The sequence below is a fragment of the Ursus arctos genome, unplaced genomic scaffold (genome assembly GCF_023065955.2).
Source record: "Ursus arctos isolate Adak ecotype North America unplaced genomic scaffold, UrsArc2.0 scaffold_5, whole genome shotgun sequence".
Lineage (NCBI taxonomy): Eukaryota > Metazoa > Chordata > Mammalia > Carnivora > Ursidae > Ursus > Ursus arctos.
In genome coordinates, this window is record NW_026623067.1 from 75,461,951 (window position 1) to 75,487,259 (window position 25,309).

Genomic DNA, 25,309 nt, shown 5'->3' on the forward strand with positions numbered 1-25,309 from the left:
AGCGTAACGGTGGATCTCTTTACTTGTATTTCTGGAACATCAGTTGCCTGATAATACTTTTTTTAATTTGTTTTTAATGCTGAGTACAAAACTCAGAAATATTGAGGTACATTTAATAAGTGTATAAACTGAAATTAAAGCCTCTGAATAAGACTAATTAATACAAAATTAGACCACTTACAGCATTACAGACATTTGAATATTGAGATCAAAATGGAAAAAAAGTTCCCATGGTCCCTGAGTAAGAAAGCTTACTACTGAATTTTTTTTCACCTTAAAATATACAATAAAATTCTTAAGAAATAGTGCAGAGGATCATACGGGAAGGGAGGGAAAACTGAATGGGAAGAAATCAAAGAGGGAGACAAACCTTGAGAGACTGCTCTTGACTCAGGTAAACAAACTTAGGGTTGCAGAAGGGGAGGTGGGGGGAATGGGCTAACCAGGTGATGGGTATTAAGGACGGCATGTGATGTGATGAGCACTGGGTGTTATACATAACTAATGAATCACTGAACACTAATCAAAAACTAATGATGTACTCTATCATTAGTTTTTGTACTTTAAAAAAAAAGATTTTAAATTATAAATTCAGTAAGGTTAATAAATTGGGCTACTCAGAAAAAAATATATAGAATACAATTCTGTAAAAGATGCTTTCAGAAACCTATCAATTAAATTTTGTTCTTATTATACTTTAGCTCCCGATTTGATTTCAATGTACTGTCACTGGTTGGATCATTGCCAGTGACAGGGCAAGTCATATAATAGTAATAGGTATTCAATAAATGTATCACAAAGCAAAGTCATTGAAAAGAACGTTTCAGTTTGAGGTTCTGGCTGGCTCATTTGGTGGAACATGAGATTCTTGATCTCAGGGTTGTGAGTTCAAGCCCTACTTTGGGTGTGGAGATCACTTAAGATATCTTTAAAAAAATCTTAGAGTGCAGATTATCCCAGTGTATAGTATGGTTCAAATATAATTTGGAATCCCTACAGCATCTGTCAGTTTGAAGCTGTGGAACAGTACCAAAATGAGCAAGTATTATGTTCTTTTTATAAATGAGAAGTTTAAAATATGCATTTCTTAGGAATTACCACAATTAATAGCAACAATAGTACTTTGTCATGTGAATGACCTTTAGTGAATTTACTCAAAGACACTGAAGAATATTTAATAGTGGACAAGATTACCGGATTTAGCAGTCTCACCCCTATTGGAGTGATATTTAATCTCTTAAATATATCTTAAAATATTTACATGGAAAATCTTTCAAAACTAACGTTAAGCAGCTTTCAAAAGGCAAAACTGTACCTATGCGAGAAGGGGAAAGAAACAGTTAAAATTTTATTAGACACAGTTTCTTCTTTTCATCCTGCGAATGTAGTTTCGAAAGCAATGAAGATTTCTCTGAATATCATTTCATGCCTCAAGACAGTCCTTACTCTTCTATCAACTTCATTGCGCGCTCACGCCTTAAAAGGTGGTGAGTTTCATACAATAGTCAAGGTTTCAGAGAAGGCTTCATTTGTCCAAACCAAACCTAGTTTCTCTAAGTGAAGTGTCATTTGTAAGAATACGCAAATAATCCTCCAGCACTCCTCTCTCAATCAAAACAAAACAAAACAAACCCAAAAAACAAAACAATCCAAAAAAACCCCACAAAAAACAGCAAAGAAAGGAGTACTAATTATACTTAGAAAACAAATTTTTTTTTATTTAATGCAGTGAATGTATAGTCAACATTACCACTGAATTTAACATCTGCAAGTTGGTAGAATGAAACAAAAATTAGGCATCTGTTAATGGTTACTGTGCACCAGGTCCATCTGAAGTTGTACAATATCAGGCTTGTAGACACTTGAGTAGACACTGTCAGCACGGAACATAAATCTCACACGAGGTATAATCAAAAGGTATTTCAAACAAATTATCCCATCAGTAAACTTTCTGTGGTAACATCAGCTTCATGGAGTATTATGTCTAAGCAACAAACGGTGATGGTACGCGGATAGAAGCATGTCATTATAAACATGGTGAGCTAAACAGAGCATACGGAGGTCAAAGCCTTTCTGTAGAAAGGAAATTTAACTGACATTCTCTTTCAAGCATAGTGTATAAACAGATCAAAATAGTTCTATCATAAGAAATAGTATTTAACAACGTCGCTTTAAAATAAAAATACTTTAAAAATTAGCTTTGATGAGATTAAGTTTATTTTTAAAGGATCTTCCTTTAGAGTGAAATCTATATTTCTGGCTTTCCTATGTTTTTCCATCATAACCCCCCCTCACCCTATCCCAGTCTATTAATAAAGTAGTGCAAAACATTTTCTGTAGCATTTTCAGCCGAGCTTAATCCCCTACCCAGTCAGGGAAGTAAAACATTCTCACCAAATTATTTCTCTCTCCAGAGGTATACTCCCTTGATTTATCAGGGAGCGAGGTGCAAAAACTGCCATAAGTCTTGGGAATGCAATTTTTAAGTATAGATTCTATGGTTAAGTAGTGAAACATTTTTTTAAAGGCAAACTCCCCCTTCCCATAAGCAGGGTTGTTTTGTTTCATTGTTTCTTTTTTTCTTTTTTTTTTTTGTTTTGTTTTGTTTTTGTTTTACAAAATAGATTTCATGCATTCATATTACCAAGAATGATTAGTTTTTCTATAAATGAATGTAATGAAACACTGGCATACCATTTAGCACACTAGCATTCTTTACATTAAAATTCACACTAACAAAATCATTCTATGCATGAAAGCATTTCAGTAATCTAATGAGAAAGCAGATACTTTTTGTGTGTGTGAGAACACTTGAGTATTAAATATTTTTAGATGCACAGAGACACCAAAAGCAACACAGATTTAGTTTGCTAGTACTTTTGACAACTGAACTGGGTTGCTAACTTGCTGACTTGGTACAAATTAAAGTGGTAGTAGGTATAAAAATTCAGATAGGCAATCATTTATAAACCTGGCAGTATTTATGTGTAATCCTGTAGAGATTTTAAGGTTTTAGATGGAATGATAGAAGGTTTGGAAGTTTTCTTTGTAGAATGTGGAAGATTATCTTGACAGAGTGAATGTACCTTCACTCATTAGCTTAAAATAAGCTGGGTCATATCTCAATAATTTGCACAGGAATGAAAGTCAGGATCTGAAGTCAGAATCTGTGTTAAATTGAAATGCATCTGTTCCATAATTCAGATTTTGGGATTCCCCCTTCCCTTTTAAAATGTATAAAACATAGAAAACTGTAATGGATTACTTTTCAGATAAAAAATAGTCACATTAAAAAAAAATTTAAAAATCAAATTGACATTTACATTTCATGTAGATTTAATCAGAGCACAGCTGAGCATTTAATGTAATATTCTGGTTCTTCCACTTGTAATTAGAGAAGTGTATATCTCCCAATGTCACCATTCTTACATTTGTTGTTACATTATTATCCACAGCCAACGAGGCTTTCACACAGCAACAGCTAGACCTTTATCCAATTGAGTCTGTACAATGGAAGTATATTTTCAAAGACATATGCCTTTGTACACTATTTACAAATTCTCTCGATCATGATAAAAAGGCAAAATAAATAAAAAGCAGGAAGAAAGGAAATGCTGCTGAGGCTGAAGGCTTTTTCTTTTATCTTCCCAAACAGATGCTGGGCTCCTCAGTGCGGGAGCTGGCTAGCCAAGATTGTTTTTCTTCCTTTTACATGGGCTATGAGAAGGATCTGGTTTCAGTTCTTGGTATTGCACCTGTTTAAACAGAGTTCAGAGAAAGACTGGTCAGGTGGTCACTTTCTGGCAAGGGAAGGAAAAGCAAAGGAATGAGAGGCACTGCTTGGAGGCAGGGGTGGGAAGAGCACTCACCCTGGAGGGTCTATGAGATCTGCAGCTGGGATGCAGAAAACAATAGAATGATAGAGCAAGAATCATAAGGGAAATCCTACCAGAAATTACATGAGAGCACTGATGTGAACTTTGGTAATAGCCTGCCTCTTCGCTGTCAGTAACACATTACATTAAAAGCAAAACCATCTTTATCTTAATTTTGAAAGGCTGGATAATGGTTCTTTGCAAATTTACTGTTTGTTTAATTTAGGCTTAATCTCCCTCCAGCCTACTCTCACATGGGATACCAAATCGAAAACTCAACTGAAACAAAGCAAGAAAGAAAGGTATGGCTGCAACACAGTGTCATGATTTTGATAAAAACATTTCTCATTTATTCTGAAATTAACTGATGAATGGGCATGAGTTAACCTCAAGGAATTTTAAAGGATTGAGATGTGCCCCAGTCTTGAAAAAGCAGTTACTCTCCACCCCACCCACACACTTGTCTCCAAGATACATTTTTAAAACTCAGTTAATTATGCAAATTATGCAAAGAAGGGTTTTTCAAATGTTCACTAGCACATCTTGCTTTCATCATCTATATTCCCGTTTCCTCCCTTCAGGTAATGGTGACTTCCCTTCACAAACCAGGTGAACCTTCTGTTGGAGGAAAATTGCCCCTATGAGCCCTGGTAGGTTCTTGATGCAGCCCTCTCTCATTCTCTGTTCCTCATGCTTTTTAAAAGTTCTTGGGTAACACCCCAAGTGGACTAAATTCCTGAAAGACAAAATCAGCTGCTGGCCTTTTTAAGTGGCTCTTCTAAAACCTTTGAAATTAAAAGGATGAAAAGTGAAAACCCAATGCCATCCGACATTAAATAGCAGTAATAGTGAAACCTACATACCACTTGTACATCTGAAGGGACTCTGGAAAGGAAGTCAAGGAGCTCATTGTTATCAATTGCATATGGACTCCGAAGCTTTTTTGTAAATTTATTGATGCCTGAAAAAGTGATAGATCAAACATTATTGAAATCTCCGAAGTTAGGAATTAGAAACGTCACGTCTATTTCCACATGTTGCAGTGATTTGAAGATCTAGATTAAGCGGCTCTTCAGTCTTGACTGAATGAACCCGTACACCCTGTTTTCTTCCTCCCACGCTCCCTCCGTCTCCCCTTTTCCTGTTGCTTTCTTTGTCTCCTTTCTCGATCCATCCCCAACTCAATGGCAGCTCTGGTTTTCTCTTTGTACTTCAGTGGCTTCTTCCCAGCAGGAAAGGCTTTTTATTTGGGAAACAAAAGGCACCTGGCAAGAACGTGCAATGCGTAGCTTGCCTTGCCACTCAGTGTCCTATTACTTAGAAGGCTTGCTTTAGTATTTCATCTATGATGAAACTATTCAAGGCAAAAAGTCTGATTTACTGGTTTTCCCTTTTTCAAAAGATAAACCTTACTGTTTTTTGGAGTGGGGGGAGGTGTTAATGTTATGCAAACTAAATGTTTAGAAGACAGCTGTCCTTGTTTTTTTTTTCCCCTTCTGAAAATGACCTGAAATGAGAAAGAGTTTACCACCAGCTTTTAAAAAAAAATAAACAGCATTAAAGGTGGTGATGCAAGATGACCCCGAACTGTCCTGCCACATTCCGGGTGCTGAGTGAAGGCTCACTCGGAAGCAGGCAGGTAGGAGAGGCTGGGACATAATCTCACCAGGAACCTTACCCCCAGTGTGGCAACCCACGGTCAGGAGGGAACTCAAAAGCTCTAGCTTCTCCTTGAGCGAAGGGTTTGAACCCCACATCAGGCACCCCCAGCTTGTAACACGTGCACCTATGAGACGACTCTCCAAAATACCTACCTTTGAAAACCAATGGGGCTCCGCCCATGAGACCCACAGGACTACAGTGATCGGAGAAATGGTTCTCAAAGGGCTTGCATGCTTGGAGTCACCCCGGGGCCAACGTGGAAGCAGTTAATTGAAAGGTACCTGGACTTTGGGAGAGGCTCATTTGCTTGTCTTGGAGCATCCGGCCGAGGGGTGGGCATCTGGTTAGACGCACATTCAAGGGACGGCCAGGGTGCTCTCTGGAGCCAGAGCCTGGGGTGCCATCTTTGCACGTTCCCTCTGCCTTGCGGCAGCCGGTGCAGGCCATCTCCACACTCTCCCTTTGCCACACCCCGCAGAGGCTCAGGATCTCCCTGAGGGAAGCTTTTACACACGCATTGTGCCCCGGTTTTATGTCTGGCTTTACATCTAGGAGGTGGCTCACTAGGACAACGTAGGAAGACCTTGAACTCACCTCCTCCCATGAATACACCAAATCTCCAGCCACCTATGGAACAGTTCCCTCTGAGAAGGCCCTGAAAACCAGCTGAGCGACTTCTTCACATCAGGGAACAAGAAAAGGCCAATGGAAGTGGGTAGGAGAGGCTGAGACAAAATCTCATTATAAGTCCTACCCCAGCAAGGCAACCCACGAGCACACGTAACTCACAAACATAGAGCTTCTCTCTGAAGAGCAGCAGGTTATACCCTATATCAGGCACCCCAGCTTTTAAGTCCTATACCTGACAGATGAGCCCCCGACACATCTGGCTTTGAAAATCATGACCTAAAGAGCTGTAGTGAACTGAGAAATGGCTCAAAGGGCTCGTGTGCAGACTCACTTGCCCCAGCGTGCAGCATGGAAGCAGCCGTTGGGAAAGGACCCGGACTTGAGCAAATGAATCTCTTTCGTGTAACCTTACAGCTTCAGCTGGACGGGCAGCGGCCTGCTGGGATACCCTGCACTCTGTCTGCCTCGTAAAGCCAGTGAGCCATCTTTACCCTTCGACTGGCAGGCACCAGCTTCACGCTCTCCCTCGGCCATGCTTCAGAGCACCAGCATTTCCTGGAGGGGAGCTTTTACACACATCTGGTGCCTTGGCTTTTGTGGCTGCCAGCAAGGGGACACCCCTTGATTGCTGGGCTCAGTAGGCCAGGGTTGCTTCCATTCCTGAGTTGCATGGGACTCTAACACTCAGACCATTCTTGGCAGACTACCATCCCCAGGACACTGTACAGACAGCAGACTGAAAGCCACCCCCAGTCTTTCTGAGAAAGAAGCCTATTTGCTTACAGAGGAGCTTTGGGCTGCTGGTCAACCCTCTGGTCTGGCACACTTAAGAGAGTTTATGGAGTTCTCAGGGAACAGACTCCGCTGGATGCAGTCTTTGCACTCTCTGCCTCACTATCACTTATAAATATCTCCCAGTAAGGAACCTATATCCTTGTTTGACATCCTTGACTTTTGTAGCTGCTGCTGGGGGACACCTGTGTATCACCTGGCTGTGGTGGCCAATGTGGTGATGCTCACAGGTCCCACAGGACTGTAACCAAAGAAAAAATTTTTAAACAGCTCCGACCCTGCGGATGTAGCTAGAGGCAACATACTCAGGTGCTCAGTCTTTGTCACGGACCCTAAGCTTATCATCCTAGTCACTGCCTAAGGGGCAGGCTTCTAATTAAACACACATGTGAGGGCTGACTGTAAACTTCTCCAGAAGTCTTGGAGAGTAGGCACTGTCCCATGCTCCAGAGCAGCAGTCTCTCTCAGGGGAGGTTTGACATATATCTGGTGGCCTGGATTTTACAGCTGCCACTGAGGGAATGCCCCCTGATCTCCTACTCTGGTGGGCATGGGGCTTGTATTTCTGGGTCCTACAGGACTGTAACAATTAGAGTTTTTGGCAGGCTGCCACCCCACAGACAGCAGGCTAAAACAGCCACAGTCTATCTGCGAGAGAGACCTATCCGACTGTCCTGGAGCTTCAGGTTCGCCATAATACATCCAGAGGCTTGGTAAAGTGCTCTGAGGACATGGACGCTGCAGGATGCTGTCTTTGTGCTGTTGCTCTAACCCACTGGGCTCCCCTTGAAAGGAACTTGTATTTTGGGGGCTCCAGATGAGTGTGTAACATCAAAAACAGAACACGTGGGTGAAGAGTTAAAATGTAGAGCTTTAGAATGCATCCAACCGTACATTGTTACCAACTTAAAATGGACTGTTGTAATATGTAGCAAGGCAAAAAACCTATGCTAGATACACAAAAGATACTAAAGCAAGCACAGTCGTCATCAGATCACAAAGGAAGAGAGCAAAAGAAAAAAGGAACACGGAGGAACTACAAAACAGAAAATATTAACAAAATGCCAATAGGTAGTTTAACTATTAGTTTAACTGTAAATAAGATAAATTCTCCAGTCAAAAGGTGTCAAATGGCTGAATGGATAAAAAAAACAAGACCCGTCTATATATATGCTGCCTAGAAGAGACGCACTTCAGATGCAAAGACATGCACAGACTGAAAGTGAAGGACTGGATAATCCTACTCCATGCAAATGAAAACCAAAAGAAAGCTGGAGTAGCTATGCTTACATTGGACAAAACATACTTTAAAACAAACACTGTAATAAGAGACTAAGAAGGGTATTGCATAATGATAAAGGGGCCAACCCAGCAAGAGATCTAGCATTTTAAAATATTTATGTAGCCAACATAGGAGCACCTGGACTTATAAAGCAAATATTAACAAACATAAAGGGAAAAATAGCAATATAATACTAGAGTACTTTAATACTTCACATCACCACCTAGATCATCCAAGCAGAAAACCAATAAGGAACCATCAGCATCAAATGACAGGTTAGACCATATGGACCTAACAGACATCAACATAACATTCCATCCAAAAGCAGGCAAATACACATTCTCCCCAAGTGCACACAGAACATTCCCCAGGACAGCTTATATGTTAAGCCACAAAACCGGCCTTAATAAAGAAGACTGAGATCATATTCATCTTTTTCAACCACAACGGTAGGAATCTAGAAATCAATTACAAAAAGAAAACTGGAAAATCCACTAGTATGGGGAGGTTAAATAACATGCTACTAAACCAGTGCATCAATGAAGAAATAAAAGAATACCTTGAGAAAAATGAAAACAGAATGTATGGGGTACAACCAAAGCAGTTCTATGAAGGAAGTTCATAGCAATAAATGCCTACCTCAATAAAAAAGAAATATTCAATCTACTTTATACCTCAAAGAACTAGAAAAGGAAAACAAAACCCCAAAGTTGTAGAAGGAAGGGAATAATAAAGTTCAGGGCTGATTCTTCGAAAAGATGGGTAAAATGACAAACCATTAGCTAGACTTGCCAAGAAAAAAAGAAGATTCAAATAAAATCAGAACCGAAAGAGGATATGTTAAACCTGAAACCACAGAAGTATAAAGAATCATAAGAGACTAGTATGAACAATTAAACACCAACAAATGGAAACCTAGAAGAAACGGGCAAGTTACTAGATACATATAGTCTTTAAGACTGAGTCATGAAGAAACAGAAAATTTCTATTCAGCCTGGATTACTAGGAAGGCAGCTGAATCAGTAATCAAAAACCTCCCCAAAAACAGGACCAGACAGCTTCACTGGTGAATTCTACCAAACACTCAAAGAATAGCAATCTTTCTTACTCTTCCAAAAACTAGAAGAGAAGGGAACACTTCCAAACTCATTTTATGAGGCCAGCATTACTGTGTTTCCAAAACTAGACAAAGACACCACACAGAAAAAGGAAAATACAGGCCAATATCTCTGATGAACAGAGATGAAAAAATCCTCAACGAAATATTAGTAAACTGCATTGAACAATTATAAGTCTCGTTCACCACAATTGGGATTTATTCCAGAGATGCAAGGATGGTACAACATCTGCAAATCAATCAGTATGATACACCATGTGAAGAAAAGGATAAAAAATCAGATGATCATCTCAATAGATGCAGAAAACCATTTGACACGAACATCCATTGATGATAAAAACTCTCCACAAAGTGGATATAGAGGGAACATACCTCAATATATTAAAGGCCATATATGACAACCCATAGCTCACATCATACTCAGTGGTGAAAAGCTGAAAGCTTTTTCCCTAAGTTCAGGAACAAGACAAGAATGTCCACTCTCACCATTTTTATTCAACAGAGTACTGGAAGTCCTAGCTGGAGCAATCAAACAAGAAAAAGAAATAAAAACACCCAAATTGGAAAGAAAAACTCAGTATGTGCAAATGACATCATGTTATATATAAAGTCCACCCCCCCCCCAAAAAAAAAGGAACTAATAAGTGAATTCAGTGAAACTGCAGGATTTGGGGGAAGAGCTAATGGAGAGGATAGGAAAGGATATGACCTGTGGTTGACCTGGTTGCTGAATTCTAGCAATTAGAGGTTCCTCACCCTTTGGTTTTTGAAATGTAATGTTATATATAAAGTCCACCCCCCCCCAAAAAAAAAGGAACTAATAAGTGAATTCAGTGAAACTGCAGGATTTGGGGGAAGAGCTAATGGAGAGGATAGGAGAGGATATGACCTGTGGTTGACCTGGTTGCTGAATTCTAGCAATTAGAGGCTCCTCACCCTTTGGTTTTTGAAATGTACATTTTGCCCACTATACCCACAGTGGGAACTGCTCCAAGGACGTAGCCTTGAAAGAAGAAGGTGTTATTAAGACCATCTGAACAGTGTATGGGACTGAGCCCAGTCAATTCCTCTTTGTAAACTTGTAAGATTCAGGTGGGCAGGGGTGGGGATTTACTTGCCTGTAGCCACCCAAGACAAGCCTCATAAGTGAGTTCCCTTGTATATTAAATCTGCCACCTACCAGTCTGAAATGGTCTGCCTCTTTTGTCAGTTTATGCACTTTGGGGGCCAATTTGCAAACCAAGGATACAAAATCAGTAAAAATCTATTTTGTTTCAAAAACTAATTATGAACTATCAGAAAGATAAATTAACAATCCGATTCACAATCACATCGAAAAGAATAACATTCCTATGAATAAATTTAAAGAAGGACGTGAAAAACCTGTATACTGAAAACTATAAGACATTAATGAAAGCAATTGAAGATAACACACATAAATGGAAAGATAGTCCATGTTCATGGATTGGAAGAATAATGTTAAGATATTCAGACTACCCAAAAGTAATCTACAGATTCAATGCAATCCTTATCAAAAGTTCACTGGCATTTTTCACAGAAGCAGAGCAAACAAACCTAAACCACAAAAGACCCCAAATAGCCAAAGCGGTCTTGAGAACCACAAAGCTAGAGGCATCACGCTCCCTGATATCATGGTATGATAATGGCATCAAAACAGACACATGGGTTAATGGAACAGAATGGAAAGTGAGGAAGTAAACCCACATGTGTATAATCAATATAATGATGACAAAGTAAGAATATACAATGGAGGAAGGACAGTCTCATAAATGGTGTTGGAAAACTGGACAACCACATGCAAAAGAATGACGGTGAACTATCGAATATCATATACAAAAATTAACTCAAAATGGATTAGAGATTTGAATGTAAGACCAGAAGCCATAAAACTCCAAGAACAAAATAAACGCAGTAAGCTCCTTGACATCGGTCTTGGCAATGTTTCAAATTTGTCTCCAAAAAAGCAAAAACAACAAAAGTAAAAATAAGACTACATCATACTAAAAAGCTCCTGCACAGCAAAGGAAACCATCAATAAAATGAAAAAGCAACCTACTGACTGGGAGAAGATGTTTGCAAATCTTATCTCTGCTATGGGACTAATATCCAAAATATATAAAGAACTAATACAACTCAATAGCAAAGACAAAAACACAATCCACTTAAAAAAATGGGCAGAGGCTCTCAATAGACATTTTCCCACATAAGACCCACAGATGGCCAACTAGAATGTGAAAAGATGCGCAACATCACTGTCGGGAACTGCAAATCAAGAACACCTCGAGCTATCACTTCACACCTGTTAGAATGGCGATTACCAAAAAGACAAGGAATAACAAGTGTTGGCAGGCATGTGGAGAAATGGAAACCCTCATGCACTGTTGGTGGAAATGTAAGCTGGTGCGCTGTGGAAAACAGAATGGGTAGTCCTGAAAAAAAAAGAAAAGAAAAATGGAACTGCCCTATGTTCCTGCAATTCCACTTCTGGATATTTATCTAAAGAAAACAAAAAACACAAACTCAAAAAGATAAATACACCCTCCCGGCCCATGCTCGTTGCAGCACTGTTTATAATAGCCAAGACACAGAAACAACCTCAGTGTCCACCGACAGATGAGTGAATAAAGAAAATAGGGTGTATGTATACACAGCGGACTATTAACCATAAAAATCAAGGAAATCTTGCCATTTGCAGCAGCACAGGTGGGCCTCGAGAGCACTACGCTAAGTGAAATGAGTCTAAGACAAACACCCTAAGACCCTACCTGTGTGTGGAATTAAAAAAAATACGTTAAGCCAAGCTCGTAGATCCAGAATGGCAGTTACCAGAGGCCAGAGGTGGGAGGATGGGTGAAATGGGTGAAGGGCTACACATTTTCAGGTACAAGATAAGTGTTGGGGATATAATGTACAAGATGACGATAGTTACTACTACTGCATTGCATATCTGAAGGTTGCTAAGAGAGTAGATTTTAAAAGTTCTCACCGGGGTGGCGGGGGTTTCCATTTCTACATCTCCGGCATTGAGATTTTCAGGAAGCCACTTTCCTTTTAAATTACACAAAATTTAAATTTCGTGCTTGCAAAAGATGCTGTGATTGACCTACTTGGATCACTTTTGGAATAGAACAGCCGAGAACCATTACGGATGAGCCGTATCTACCCCTACGAAGTTATTCGGCAGTTAATGCTCTATGCTACCTGAGAGCAAACGTGCTTGAGGGGTACATACAGGTGAAATTGGGGCTGGTATGGAAACAAAAACTCTAATGAGACAGAAATGTTGAAACAATGTATAAAACCAGAGGTACCTCTTCTGCATATTCTGGGATGTAAGGTAGGATTTCAATGTGCTAAGTCTGCTCTTTGAAATTTATGTTGTACTTAATAAGTGGCCAAGCATTCACATGTACAAAATAAATGAGCAGCTTTATATGAAGTCAACAAACTGGGTCAAAAGTTAGAGCCTCTTGGCTCTTCTTCAGGAAGTTCGGCAGAATAAACTTCTTTTGCATTCTTGGTTTTGGTCCGTCTCCCCATGTGAGACCCATGTCTTAAATTTCCAGTTAATACTTCAGCAATCACCTAGCACTCCAGAAATACTGTTCTTGTTTTATTTCATTTGATGAAACAAGAGGCCCAAACACATTCTCTAAGAATGACGTTTAAGACAGAGCCAGTGAGGCCACCCCAGGTTACAGAGCCAGATGTCTGCCCTGGGTTCCAATTTCTGCGAGCGCTGGGAAACAAAACCAGAGGTTCATCACCTATCACAGCCGAGATGGCAGACCCGACCCTAGGAAGGTTAGAGATAATAAACTGCCACACCTCATGCCCTACCCTAATTCCTTCAAGAAAACAGCATCTGTTTTATATATCAAAGGAAGGAATGAAAGATGAGGGCTTGAACAGAGGGAAGAAAGGCCTCTCTCCCTGTGTAGTGCAAGTACTATCTTATTTGAAACTGTTTAAATTACAACAAGGGAAAAAATCATCGTCATCTCCCCCACCTCCCCTCCCTACCCAAGCTGTAAAGGTAAGCAGAGTGACGATAAAGGGTAAGAGGGCTTACTCAGGATATGACAAGACAGACCAAAAAGAATAGGGCGATAGGAATCTTAAAACTGGAGGGTGTGGGGACTTCAGACCCCTCTGTCACATTTCTTTAAAAGTCTTAAAAAGAAAATAACAAAACATTCCTTTTGATCTTTTTGCTTTTAGTGTAAACATGTGTTTTCTGGAATCTGTACCCATTTTGGTTCTTTGCATTTTGTGTACGTTAGCAATCTTGGGTGTGTGCAGGCCGGCGGCAAGTAGAGAAACCTCCTTCTCCCCGGTCTTGTTTATATATATATCATTAATGTAGTTTTATATGTGAGTCCATCATAGAGACTGACCGTTTTTTTCAGAGCACGATTTCTCTCAGATAAGGAGTAGAAACCCTAAAACAATGAAGAATCTGAAACCATCATCTAAGTGGAGCCTAGGGCCGGAGGAACTGTTGGCATGCAGCATAAAAAGAGGACTGGGAAACATCACCTTTAAAGTGGGTTTTTGCAGAAGCACTTTTGTTTCGTACACATAAAGCAGGTTTCTTGTTCCTAAGCAGCCTGTCAGTGCCAAGGACCCTTTGCCTGCATCCTAAAGGTGACCTCTTAAACAGGCGGCCATATGCAGTCCGTGTTTAGGGACGCTTCCACAAGATAAAGTACCACAGCGCAAAAGCATATTGCCCTAAACGCGCCACCTGGATCGAAATGCCTCCGTTTACGTATAAGTGGTGGAAATAAATCTGCATGCTATCTAGACAAAGCTACGCTTTGATATATGAAGAATCTGCACAGCTGCACGGTTACAGTATGATGGAGCCTACGGTGCCAGAGAAGAAAAATGCATTTTGTAGGTAGACCTAAATCTTCCTACTGCTGTGATTTTTAACTGGCCTGTCTCTGTTCATCATGGAGTAGCTTCGTGATCATAAATACAGGGAACTACTGACAGTATAACTCATCCCTTAAAAATCGTTCGTTCCTAGTATATCTAAGACAGTTTCAAAAAAAAAAAAAAAAAACAAAAAAAAAACAAAGGCTTTACTTACCCCAGACGAGGACAATGTATCGCAGCGGGATGAAGTACAGGATGACCGTGCCCACACACAAGGCCGCAATGGCCAGCCAGCTTAAGAACGGGACAGTCCAGTTGAAAGTACTGAGGAAGAAATTAACACATCAGCAATCTGAGCACTTCACACTGTTTTCAAACAAAGGTTAAAATAAATGGGATTCTGACTCAGACTCTGGACTAGGGATCGAGTAAGACTGCACTTCTCTCTGGAACAGAAGGCAATTGTAGTGAGCCTACCAGAGGACACAGGTGAGTCACAATGTGCCGAGTTTCATGAAAGCAGGGCCCACGCAAACAAGTCTTGCCACCAACCCTTCCAGATGGTCCCGAGTGACTTCAGGGTCTGAAGTTGCACTAGTTGAGGGACTCCTTATGTGGTTAAAAAAAAAAAAAATTTAAAGGTGTTTTTCTGCTTCTAAAACAAGTAGCCAATCTTGTTTTCTCCCAATTTTCATAGAGGAGAATGCCCCTGGGCCTACCATTCTTTTCTTCTGTCAACTCACAGTGGATTCCAGACACTGGAAATGAAATGTCAGCAACTGTCTGTAGACTTAACTCTTACACTGTTGTGTAAATCCTCCCTAGTTTAGAATTCCTTTGAGGAATACTATTCCCTTTTCACTTCGGTTATGTTTCAAATGGATGTAGAAGTCAGGAAGCGGGAACAGAGTAGTCAGCCTTGTAAAAATTCACCTGCCATCATTGCCCTTCCCGGAAATACAGAGATGATTAAGAAATAAAGTCAGTATTGACTACTGTTCTCCCTGTGTTATTTTTGGCAAAGGAGAGCACATGGTAGATGTGTTGGAAAGACGGCGAAAATGGAGTGTAAGCTGGCAAAGTGGGTTATAACTGATGGGTCTGCCGTGTTCTCATATGGCTGATGATGGATAATGGAGGGGGTCGGGGAAGGCTGCAAGACTGCGTGTTGACGTGAGATAACATCAGAACAAAGAACAAAAACAGGATCAATGAACAGCAGTGGGGGAAATTACAAAAAAGTACTGAGAAGATGGGAAGGACTATAGTGAGACAAAAGGAAAAGTCAAAATGAGAGAAAAGGTTAAAAAAAAGGATGTAGAAAATGAGGGAAATGGAACATGGAACGATTATAATCATTTAGGGTTTTTTTTGTAGAAATTCTGTAGTGAATCTCATAGTTTTTAAGAGAAAGAGGCAAAGTAATAAAACAGAACCATTGCATGGTGTCTCGGGTGTTGGGTACGTAAGTATGTCACCGTTTCCAGGCACCCAGTTGCCTCTAAGGTCCTCATACTGTTGAGTGACACTTCAGCGCAGTTTAATGAAAAGAGGGAAGAAAGTATCCGATCTGCATCCACAGCCTAGATTCTGCCATATGACTTTAGAGGAATCAACCTTTCTATGCCTCAACTTCCCCACTTAAAAATGAGGACAACTTTTCTTATATCGAGGTGGACCGGTAGTGAGGGTAACATGTGAATCAAAGTGATATTTTCAGAGCTAGTCCACTCTCGGAGTCTGTCACAGTGACGAGGGCCCCAAAGACACCTCAAGAAAATATGAAATTATATGTGATATGGATAAATGTGAATATTTTTAATTTTCTCTCCTCTTCTGGTCAGGGATGTTATGTGCACCTGGGGTGGAGTTTGTCCAGTGTTTTTGATCCAGTAAAGGACGATTAAGAGATTTTCTTCTGCAGTTTGCTTCCGCATAACACCAAGGAGTGAATCCTCAGCTTTGCGGCCACGTAGCTTGCCTTTTGTGTCTGCTTAAGGTCCAGTGCTTACTAAAATTGTTTTTCCTAGTAAAAGAGCCAACATTAGATCAGTCTTGCTGTCTTGTTTTCAGTAACTCGGGGGCTAGCTTTTCTCTTTGTCTTTTTCCTCCCCCGTGGCCAGAGTGAGCGCCCTGTTTAACTGCCACCTGGGAAAGGATCGTGCCTTCCTTCCTTCACTGACACTTGCAGAGAGAACAGAAGGCTGAGGGTCTGCTTGCTTTCCTGGGGCTCAGCTCAGAGCCATCCATCAACACTCCTCAATGTGGAAGGGCACCGGCTCCTCAGTCAGAAAACCCTTTTTTTTGGGCAGCCTTCCTGAAGGGCTGTGTTCTTCTTTCTCCTCTTGGAAGGATACATGGCAAGGAATCCTTACCAGTGCAGCTATTGTCAGAAAAAAAGACTGCCCTTTTCTATTTCCACAGTGCATCATGAAAACTAAATCTAGACTATGATCTTCCCCCAAAAAAGATGCAATTCAAGAAAGTTCTGGAATGATTATTTAGTAACAAGATGTGGTAATTATAGAGGCTTTTCATTTTGTACTTAATGATTGCTTCTGAATCTGCTTTCTGGATAGATGCATTTTATCTCATGCAACCCCAGGGGACTTCTTCTATTTTAATATTCAAAAAAATTATTTGGAAAAGATGGCTCCCTAAGACTCACTGGAACCTATGCATGTTTCTATACCTCACCCTATACCTATGCCTCTGTCTATGCCTGTGGGAAGTTCTCCAAAACTCAGTTTTTCCCCAGGCTGGTCCACAGCCAGCATCTGGCCATATCCTTCAACTGGCTATGATGTTTTCTAGCCAAGTACCTGAGGTCCCCTACCACCCAGGGTTACAAAGAAGCTTCTCCCTCTCAGGCATACATTTGCCTGACCTCAGAGCTGGCCCAGCATCTTATGGCATAAATGAGATACTTCCATCAGGTATCAACACACAGTGTACCTCAGAGAAAGGACAACACTCAAAAGGGAAATGACCTATTTAAGACTTCACACTTGGCTCTCGTGGATAGGGTGTACAGAACAAAGGAACACTCTTGGAAATAACATGGAAGAAGGAAAAAGATGCAGGAATCAGTCTTCAGAAGTCTGAGACTGAAGGCTGCTGTACATTTGGAGTGAGAGGGTGGCTGTTCTAATATGATATAAAAAAATGTAAACTCAGCATCTATGCATATGTGGAAATGTATTAAAAAATTATACAAAGTAAAATGCATTATTCCTTGAAACATGAAAAGCATTAGGTGAATGTCTCACACCTTTAAATAATTTACTCCTTTCAAATGTCTATGCCCAAATATTCAAATCTGTAGAACACTTTTGGTGAATAATAATATAAAAAATAAACAATGAATTGATACATGAACTAGGAATATGTAGGCTTATCTGGATATACAGCACCTCTTCTTGAATAGACTACTTAGCAATCGTTATGTAGCAAATTTCCACATACTTTAATAAAAGTATGGGGCTTCGGTATATTTTTAACTGATCATCAATACTTGTAAATCCACTTAATGGAATTTACAGTCGTTTTTAAAAGCTCATTAGTAAATAAAATTATTTCAAGTAAAATACAAGTAATGTAAAATTAAGACTATAATTATATTTTTATATTAGGAATATTCTTGTATTCTTAATTTTACATTAGCTTTCAGTGAAACTATATTTTAAATTAGGAAAGGGGATTCCTTTTTTTAAATTATTAAAAGTGCATTAGTTTAGTTCATCTGTAACTATGATCTCAGCTACTTAGATACATAAATTTGAAAATATTTTTGCAGGGTGCTGCATAAAATCTGATTTTTAAAAAAATTTTAGAGTTCCTCAATGACAGTGTAAGTCAACCAATAATAAAATGAAGCTGTGTCTTGATTACCTGAAATTCTCATCTAGCTTGGTTTATTTTTTTCCTATCACGATTTCATATTCCATTTAAGAACAAAGTCTTTCACTTGAAAATGTGCTAAAATTTAGGACGGTGTTATTTCTTCAAAGCTACAAGTAGGACTTCTTTCCAACCAATATGTTCTAAATCTCAGGAAGGAAATTGACAGAACTTTCATAAAACCAAAGACTGGCAGAAACAAAGTAAATAATGAAGAAACTGAGCAATAGATCACCCAGAAGGAGTCTCCCCTGCCAAAAAGAATGTGGCATTTCACCCTCTGAAAAACAAATGGCCACTCTGTCCCACAGAAGGCCAGGGCTCACATGTCAGCATCACTCACTCACTTCTTTATCCTTTCGCCAAAGGAAGCCACTTCATCTAGGATGTTCTGGACACTGATACAAACCTCCTGGATGGCATAGATTTTATTTATAAATCCTTTTTTTTCACTGTCCTAAAATACAATTAAGACAAAAGAGAGATTCTGTGTGAGTAAAGGTATTCTTCAGTGCTTGAATTCTTTGAATTGTCCCTCTCACATTTTTAAACTTAAGTAAACTTCGTGTGTGTGTGTGTGTATACACACAAATGGATGCTTGGAACCCATGGAAATTTCTGGATATAAAGGGAGATGGAGGAGGGACACCCAGCATCGTGGACCTGTGCCAATATAAAGGTGGTTACAAAGCACCAGCTCAGACTCTGTTGCTCTTGCCCTGTTGAACAGAGACATTTTAGCCAGAGTTGGGGGTGGGGAAGCATGTGAAGGTGTAGGAGAGAGGGCAGGTCTCGGAATGACCAAATCTGGAAGACCTGTGAGCAATGAACACTGGAAGGAAAAAAAAAAGACAAGGTCAACTGAAATCCGTTAAGTAGACACTTCTAAATAGTAGTTTCGGAAGATCAGATACAAGGTAAGCCTGGCCCACCTCTCAAGTGTAACAGTCACAGACTTGATACAACAGCATACGCTATTTTAGGGTTCTAAGGAAACATTTTTCTCCCTTGGTGCTTAGTTCTTCCATTTAAAACTTGTCCTGGATTTAAGCAAAGCTGGTGTGCTCTGGGGAATGGGTGGGTGGGATTGGCTATAAAGCACCCAGAGAACGGTGTGAGCCTGGGGGAAATGTGCACATTTTGTAATTTTAGACCCAGAGGAAGAAATAGTGGTGGCCTTTCACGATTGAAATTTCTGCTTAGTAGCCTGGCATCACAGGCACTTGCCTAGGCTGTTTGGTGGAGACCATCCAACCCTGATTCCATGACTCCATTCCTCCATGCCAGCTTGAATATCTATGGGAATGTAGATCCAATTTCATTACTTTAACTTCTTTTGAACACTTGCACACTGTGCCAGAACACTTGAGACCTCATGTGGCAGTCAGTGCTGCTGAAAGCAGCCAGAAAGCCAGAATAATAATGTCGTCATGTTGCACATTTACATACTGACTTTCACTTCAGAAAAGTCTAAAGCACTTTGCCCTGTGAGCACGGCTGGGCGTGGCATCCTGCCGCCTTAGAGACTGAGGGCAAGTGAGTGACGGTACGTGCCGCCTCCAAGAACAACAGGGTACGGTGGGACTGAAGACACGGAGGCCAGTTTTCAATTCGATCTTTAGGTAGAAGTTACTTAGATCCTTCATTTTAAATATAATTCCCATGGGAGACAATTGTCTACATTATTCATCTTGCTTATACCAAGTTGGATTGTCAGACAATGACATACATGAGATGCAGAAGGCTCAAAGTATACAGAACAATTACGTACTCTCAGGGTCCCCACTGTCTCCAAAAGTCACCCTTCGCTTGTCATTACAGACGTGAACGCATCAATTTCTTGTCTTTTGCCCTCCCCAGCAATAAAACAAAGGGCATTAATTTCACCTATGCAATTGTACACTTTAGGAAAAAAAAAAAATGGATATCCAGTGGCTCCTTCTGTTCTTTCCTAATTACCAAGCTGGCCTGTTCTAATCATCTCCATGGCCTTCAGTGTTTTCTCTCTCAAGCACCTGCTTAATTCATTTACGTCTATGAAGTAAAGTGCTCTTAACAAATATTCTTCTGCATACAGAATAAATCAAGCTGGAATCGAAGAAAGCTGACTACACAATCAAAATTCATTGAGAATAATGTCTTACCAGTTCGAAATGATCATGTGAAAAAATATTTTTCACAATAACAATAAAATCTATAATCGCTTAGGCATAACCTTAATAAGAAATGTACAGAATTTACATTAAGAAAATAGAGACACAGCGTTTCTGTACTGGAACACTGATTATTAAAAGAATGTTTTCTTTTCTTCTGTTGAATGTATAGGTTTAACGCATTTTCAAGCAAATCCTAATGTGTTTGGAGTGCAGTGAAAGGGGGAGAATTTGATAAATTTGTTTAGAAAAATAAATAGAGTGCTATAGCCAAGAAATTTTTGCAAAACAGAAATGAGAAAGCATTTATTGTACCAGATATTTAAGTAATTAAAATATGAAAGATGAACACTGAAAGATTGTTTTATGATAAAGCACCATCATAAATCCACCATACGGAGGAATGTAGTATGTTACTGGGTACTGGTGTTTATTTGCAGAAACTTATGTTAAATCCCTCCTTAATAGACCCAAATCTACTTGAGGTAGCCCAATTCTACCTCAGATGTACCTTAAATAAACAGCCCCAAATACATTCTAGATTAATTAAAAAGCAAAAAGCTAAGGGTGAATTATAAAAACAGAAGAAAATATAGGTAAGTTATTTAGAGACCTTGGAATAGGAAATAACTTTTTAAACGCACAAGAAGTAAAGGAAGTCACAAAGGAAAAAAAAATTGATAGGAGTTAAATAAAATAAAAAACTTATAATGTCAAAAGTTCTCATAAATTTTAAAGGGTAATGGGAAAAATTTGCAACAAATACAACAAATCAAGCAATGGGATTTCCAACATATTCAATAAACATCTGGAAAAACTGTCCCTGCAGGTTTGTTTATAGTAACAACAACAACAAATCACTGACATGGTGGGTGGAATTAATTATGGTACATACAACTGATATACTATTATGAAGTTACCAAATATTATTATTTTTTATAAATTTTTTTTAAGATTTTATGTATTCATTTGACAGAGAGACAGCGAGAGAGGGAACGCTGGCAGGGGGAGGGGGAGAGGAAGAAGCAGGCTCCCAGCAGAGGAGCCGGATGTGGGGCTCGATCCCAGAATGCCGGGATCACGCCCTGAGCCGAAGGCAGACGCTTAACCGCTGTGCCACCCAGGCGCCCCACCAAATATTATTTAAACAGAATAATGATAACAAAACTGCTTATGATCTAATAGAAACTGGGTGGGGGGAGGTAAACATGAGATAGAGTATAATCCTAACTTTTTTTTTTGAAATGGGTAGGCTAGAAAAAAAAAATGAAGAAAATATGTCAAAATATTAGTAATGGAAGTTTATTTTCTTCATAACCTCCTATAATAGTAATAATTCTTTGCAATTAACATGTTTCACTTCGGTAACCAGGTTATATCCCTGATTTTCTCCAATATCATTATTGAAGGAACATGAGTAGAAGAAATAAAGGAATTGGGGGCACCTGGGTGGCACAGCGGTTGAGCGCCTGCCTTCAGCTCAGGGCGTGATCCCAGCGTTATGGGATCGAGCCCCACATCGGGCTCCTGCTATGAGCCTGCTTCTTCCTCTCCCACTCCCCCTGCTTGTGTTCCCTCTCTCGCTGGCTGTCTCTATCTCTGTCTAATAAATAAATAAAATCTTTAAAAAAAAAAAGAAGAAGAAAGGAATTGGCACGCGTTGATCGTATTAGGTGGTTTATTTCTTTCCTGATTTTTGTATTTTTTGTATTTTTATACCTATTTAAAATTATTTTTAGAAAGCAGCAGAATATAAACAGATACTCATCAAGCATCATAACATGCTTTTCACATGGCTCATTTGGTCTTTACAACCATCCTACAACGTAGTTGTTTTTCTGCACTCTACGGAAGAAACGAAGGATCCAAGAAAAGTGACAGCTTGGATTAGGACTATGACAGGCCAACTCTAGGTCAATTCTCTCCATAATATACCATGTTACCTTACCATCCTACCCAGGAAGCTTTCCGTTCCTACCCAGAATCCCTGTGTGATAAACAAGAACAAAAGACTTGAAAACATTTAGAAACTCACATTGTAGGAGCCACCATCAGCAAGATAATAAAATCCGGAAAATTCGTTCAACAGTAGGAAGTGAGAGATGTGTTAGAAACCACCAGATGCAATGTCAATAATGCAGTGTGCAAATATTAAATACAGGATCTTTGTTAGTAAGATGTGTCGCTGAAGGCATCTACAAAAACTACTTTTAGTAGATACTTTAAAATCTATGTGATGTATGATTACTGGCTAGAGAGTTTTACAAATTTGCTCACTCTTAATTTCCTATTTCTTTTGTATTCCCACTCCACTACCCTGTCAGCCCCTCTCCCCCAAACACCAAAAACCAAAATAAGATGGTCTGTAATGCCGACAAAGTTTTGAAAAGCAAATGCTCTGGGATAAAATTTTTATTTTAAAATCTCTTTCATCAAATCCTATATTCCTCCACTGCGGTCCCCAACCAATGAAGTAATTACTCTTTATATACAGTATATGACCCAAAACTGCAATGGGTAATGGAATTGCTCTGTGTTGCGTTCCAATATTTCACACTTTTTCACTAATGTTCAATACTTTATTAGTAGAGAATAAATTGGTACATTTCTTTTATTGTCGTTTTTGCTTTCCTTTATAAACCAGCTTGGATGAAAGAAATATCATAGGGTAGTTAATCATCCAAAGGCTTGGTAGTGACACTGGTTGTTTTTTTTTTTTTTTTAATGCATTAAGGTTTCTTTTGAAGATGTAAAAAAAAAAATTACCCATAAAAAAGAGCTATAACTATAAATCTGAGAACATGTGAGATTTATATCGCACAACTTTTTCTAATGGCTCTATATAATTTTTAAAAATCTTATTATATTTTAAATAGTCCACAAAACATCAATAACTGCAAACTTGAAATACAGTGATTCTTTCATATTCACCTATTTTACGATCACATATCACAACAATGAAAGTTAACTAGATTTTTCCAAAGAATGATCTACCTCCTAGCTTTGAAATATTTAGGAAAATCTAAGGATCTAAAGGATCAGGAAGAGTACCTTCCATATTTAGAGAATCCTGTCCACTGACTTTCAAACCCAAATGACAAGCGCCCGATTCATTGGTTCTGTTCTGAATGGGAACAAGAACCCGGAGTGATAGGCCTCAGGGGACATGTATTGTGTGGCTGGGTTCCTCGTGCATCCAGCTGCATCCACCCCAGTCACAATGCTATTCTGGGGCCCTGCCAAAGGAGTCACTGTCAGCCCTGTTGACATGACAGATAATGGGTCTCTTGGACGCCTGTACTGTATTGAACACAACAAATATGTAGAATATGTTGGCTCAAAAATATTTGTCCTAGAATTAATATGATGTCAATTACTTTCTACTAGTGGGAGAGAATGTCTTAAGAATGCAAGGGAGGAAAAAAAAAAAAAAAGAATGCGAGGAAGCAGCTGTTGACTCTTAGGACTCTTCGGCTAGGAGAAGCGTAAAGTGGAACTGACCCAGGAAACCAGGGCATATGTTCACTTTACCTATTATTTCCTGGAGGAAGCATTCAGATTTTCCACCCCAAAGAGCTAATCTTGATTATAATTTTGCTTTTCCTTTAAAGCCTTGATATGTAACCTCTTCTGACAAAGCGTAAGCGGTAAGATTGATATTTGCTATGAGACGTAATTGTTATAGTTTACTATTGACTATAGCTCTTCTGTGAGTAAATACAGTCTCACACAGCACAGAGTGTACAATTGTGTTTGGAATATGTCTGTGTTTCATGTGATTTATTTTTTATGCTAAAGATGGTTTTGGTGCACAACTTGCTTGGTTCATTCAGTAAAATGTCCTGCAAAACAGACTCCTCTCAGAGCTATACTTCTAACACATGCAAAATATATTAGATATGAGCTAGAGATTGAATAAAGGCACACAAAGTGGTGAAATATTTTCTCTGTGCCAATATTCCTTTCTTTTACAGATCGGGAAAACTACGTTTCAGCCCCAAATCCAGAATACTGAAATTCTCACAGCAGCTTGGCAAGTCACAGAGACCCTTGACTACTGAATCGTGTCTCCCCGTCTTACTCAGTTCTTATGATATCCAATCTTACCCAGGTTACTTAATGCCTTGGTTCTTCTCCTCATATTAACCTTAAGATTGAGACATTAAAGGATTCTGAGATAATATTTAAGGTTAAGAGGACAGATGTAGACCATTTAAGACAGAATATTTTTCTCTTAAAAAGTAAAACAGTTCTCTAAAACATTTACATTTCAGAGTTATAAAGAGGACCAAATTAAATAAGACACATAGAGCTCTTAGTACAATGCCTGGTACAAATAAACTGTCTATAATTATTAGTAGTAGTAATAATAAAATTATGGACACAGGTTCTTATTAAAAGAATTCAAATTATTTTTATCTACTTTTGTTTATATGAAAAACAAAACTTTGAACTACTAGGCAGAATTCCCCCAAAATGTGCAGCCTTTTCATGCATGTTTAGTTTTGCCCCAGACGACTTAGTGTTAACTTGTCAAATTTCATTTTTGAAAATGATGGTAGATTCTGTATAATGTTACACTGAGAAGATCTTTTCTCCCCCTCCTCCTTCTGCTGACTCGGCACATGTTTTTCTGCAGAATGAGCATTTACCTGGTCTTAATTTTTTTGCTTCCTCTTTTGCAAGGTAGCCCTGTGCTTTTCAGTATTCGTTTTCTACAGTGCAATTTTTAATCGCATTTAGTTGTGCCTTGCCATGTTCTTAGTTTAATGTCATCCATTTTGCATGTATCTTTAAAAGTGACTGTAAAGTAACAGAAATTTGGAGAGAAATGGCCTCTGGGCGAGGCAATGTAAACAACAGGCATTTTAAAAATGGCAACTGGCACTCCTAAGAATTATGAGGAAAGCCAGGAAGGAAAGGAAAAGAAAAGGAGGAAAGAAAGAGAGGGAAGAGCAGCGGGTGGGGGGGCGGGGAAGAAAAGCAAGAAAGA

General features: G+C 39.3%; 1 protein-coding gene across 15 annotated transcripts in view; it reads right to left on the reverse strand.

The window, feature by feature from the left end:
- Positions 1-1,694: 1,694 nt before the first annotated feature.
- The window catches only part of MCTP1 (multiple C2 and transmembrane domain containing 1), a 564,253-nt gene continuing 540,638 nt past the window's right edge, over positions 1,695-25,309 (reverse strand). For all 15 annotated transcript variants that reach the window (XM_044384008.3, XM_044384007.3, XM_044384003.3 and 12 more), the window contains 4 exons: positions 18,511-18,620; positions 14,478-14,587; positions 4,739-4,836; positions 1,695-3,755 (listed from right to left, as the gene is read on the reverse strand). In XM_044384008.3, the coding sequence (XP_044239943.1) occupies positions 3,684-3,755; positions 4,739-4,836; positions 14,478-14,587; positions 18,511-18,620 (390 nt within the window). In that variant the 3' untranslated portion in view covers positions 1,695-3,683. The remainder of the gene's footprint in view (positions 3,756-4,738; positions 4,837-14,477; positions 14,588-18,510; positions 18,621-25,309) is intronic.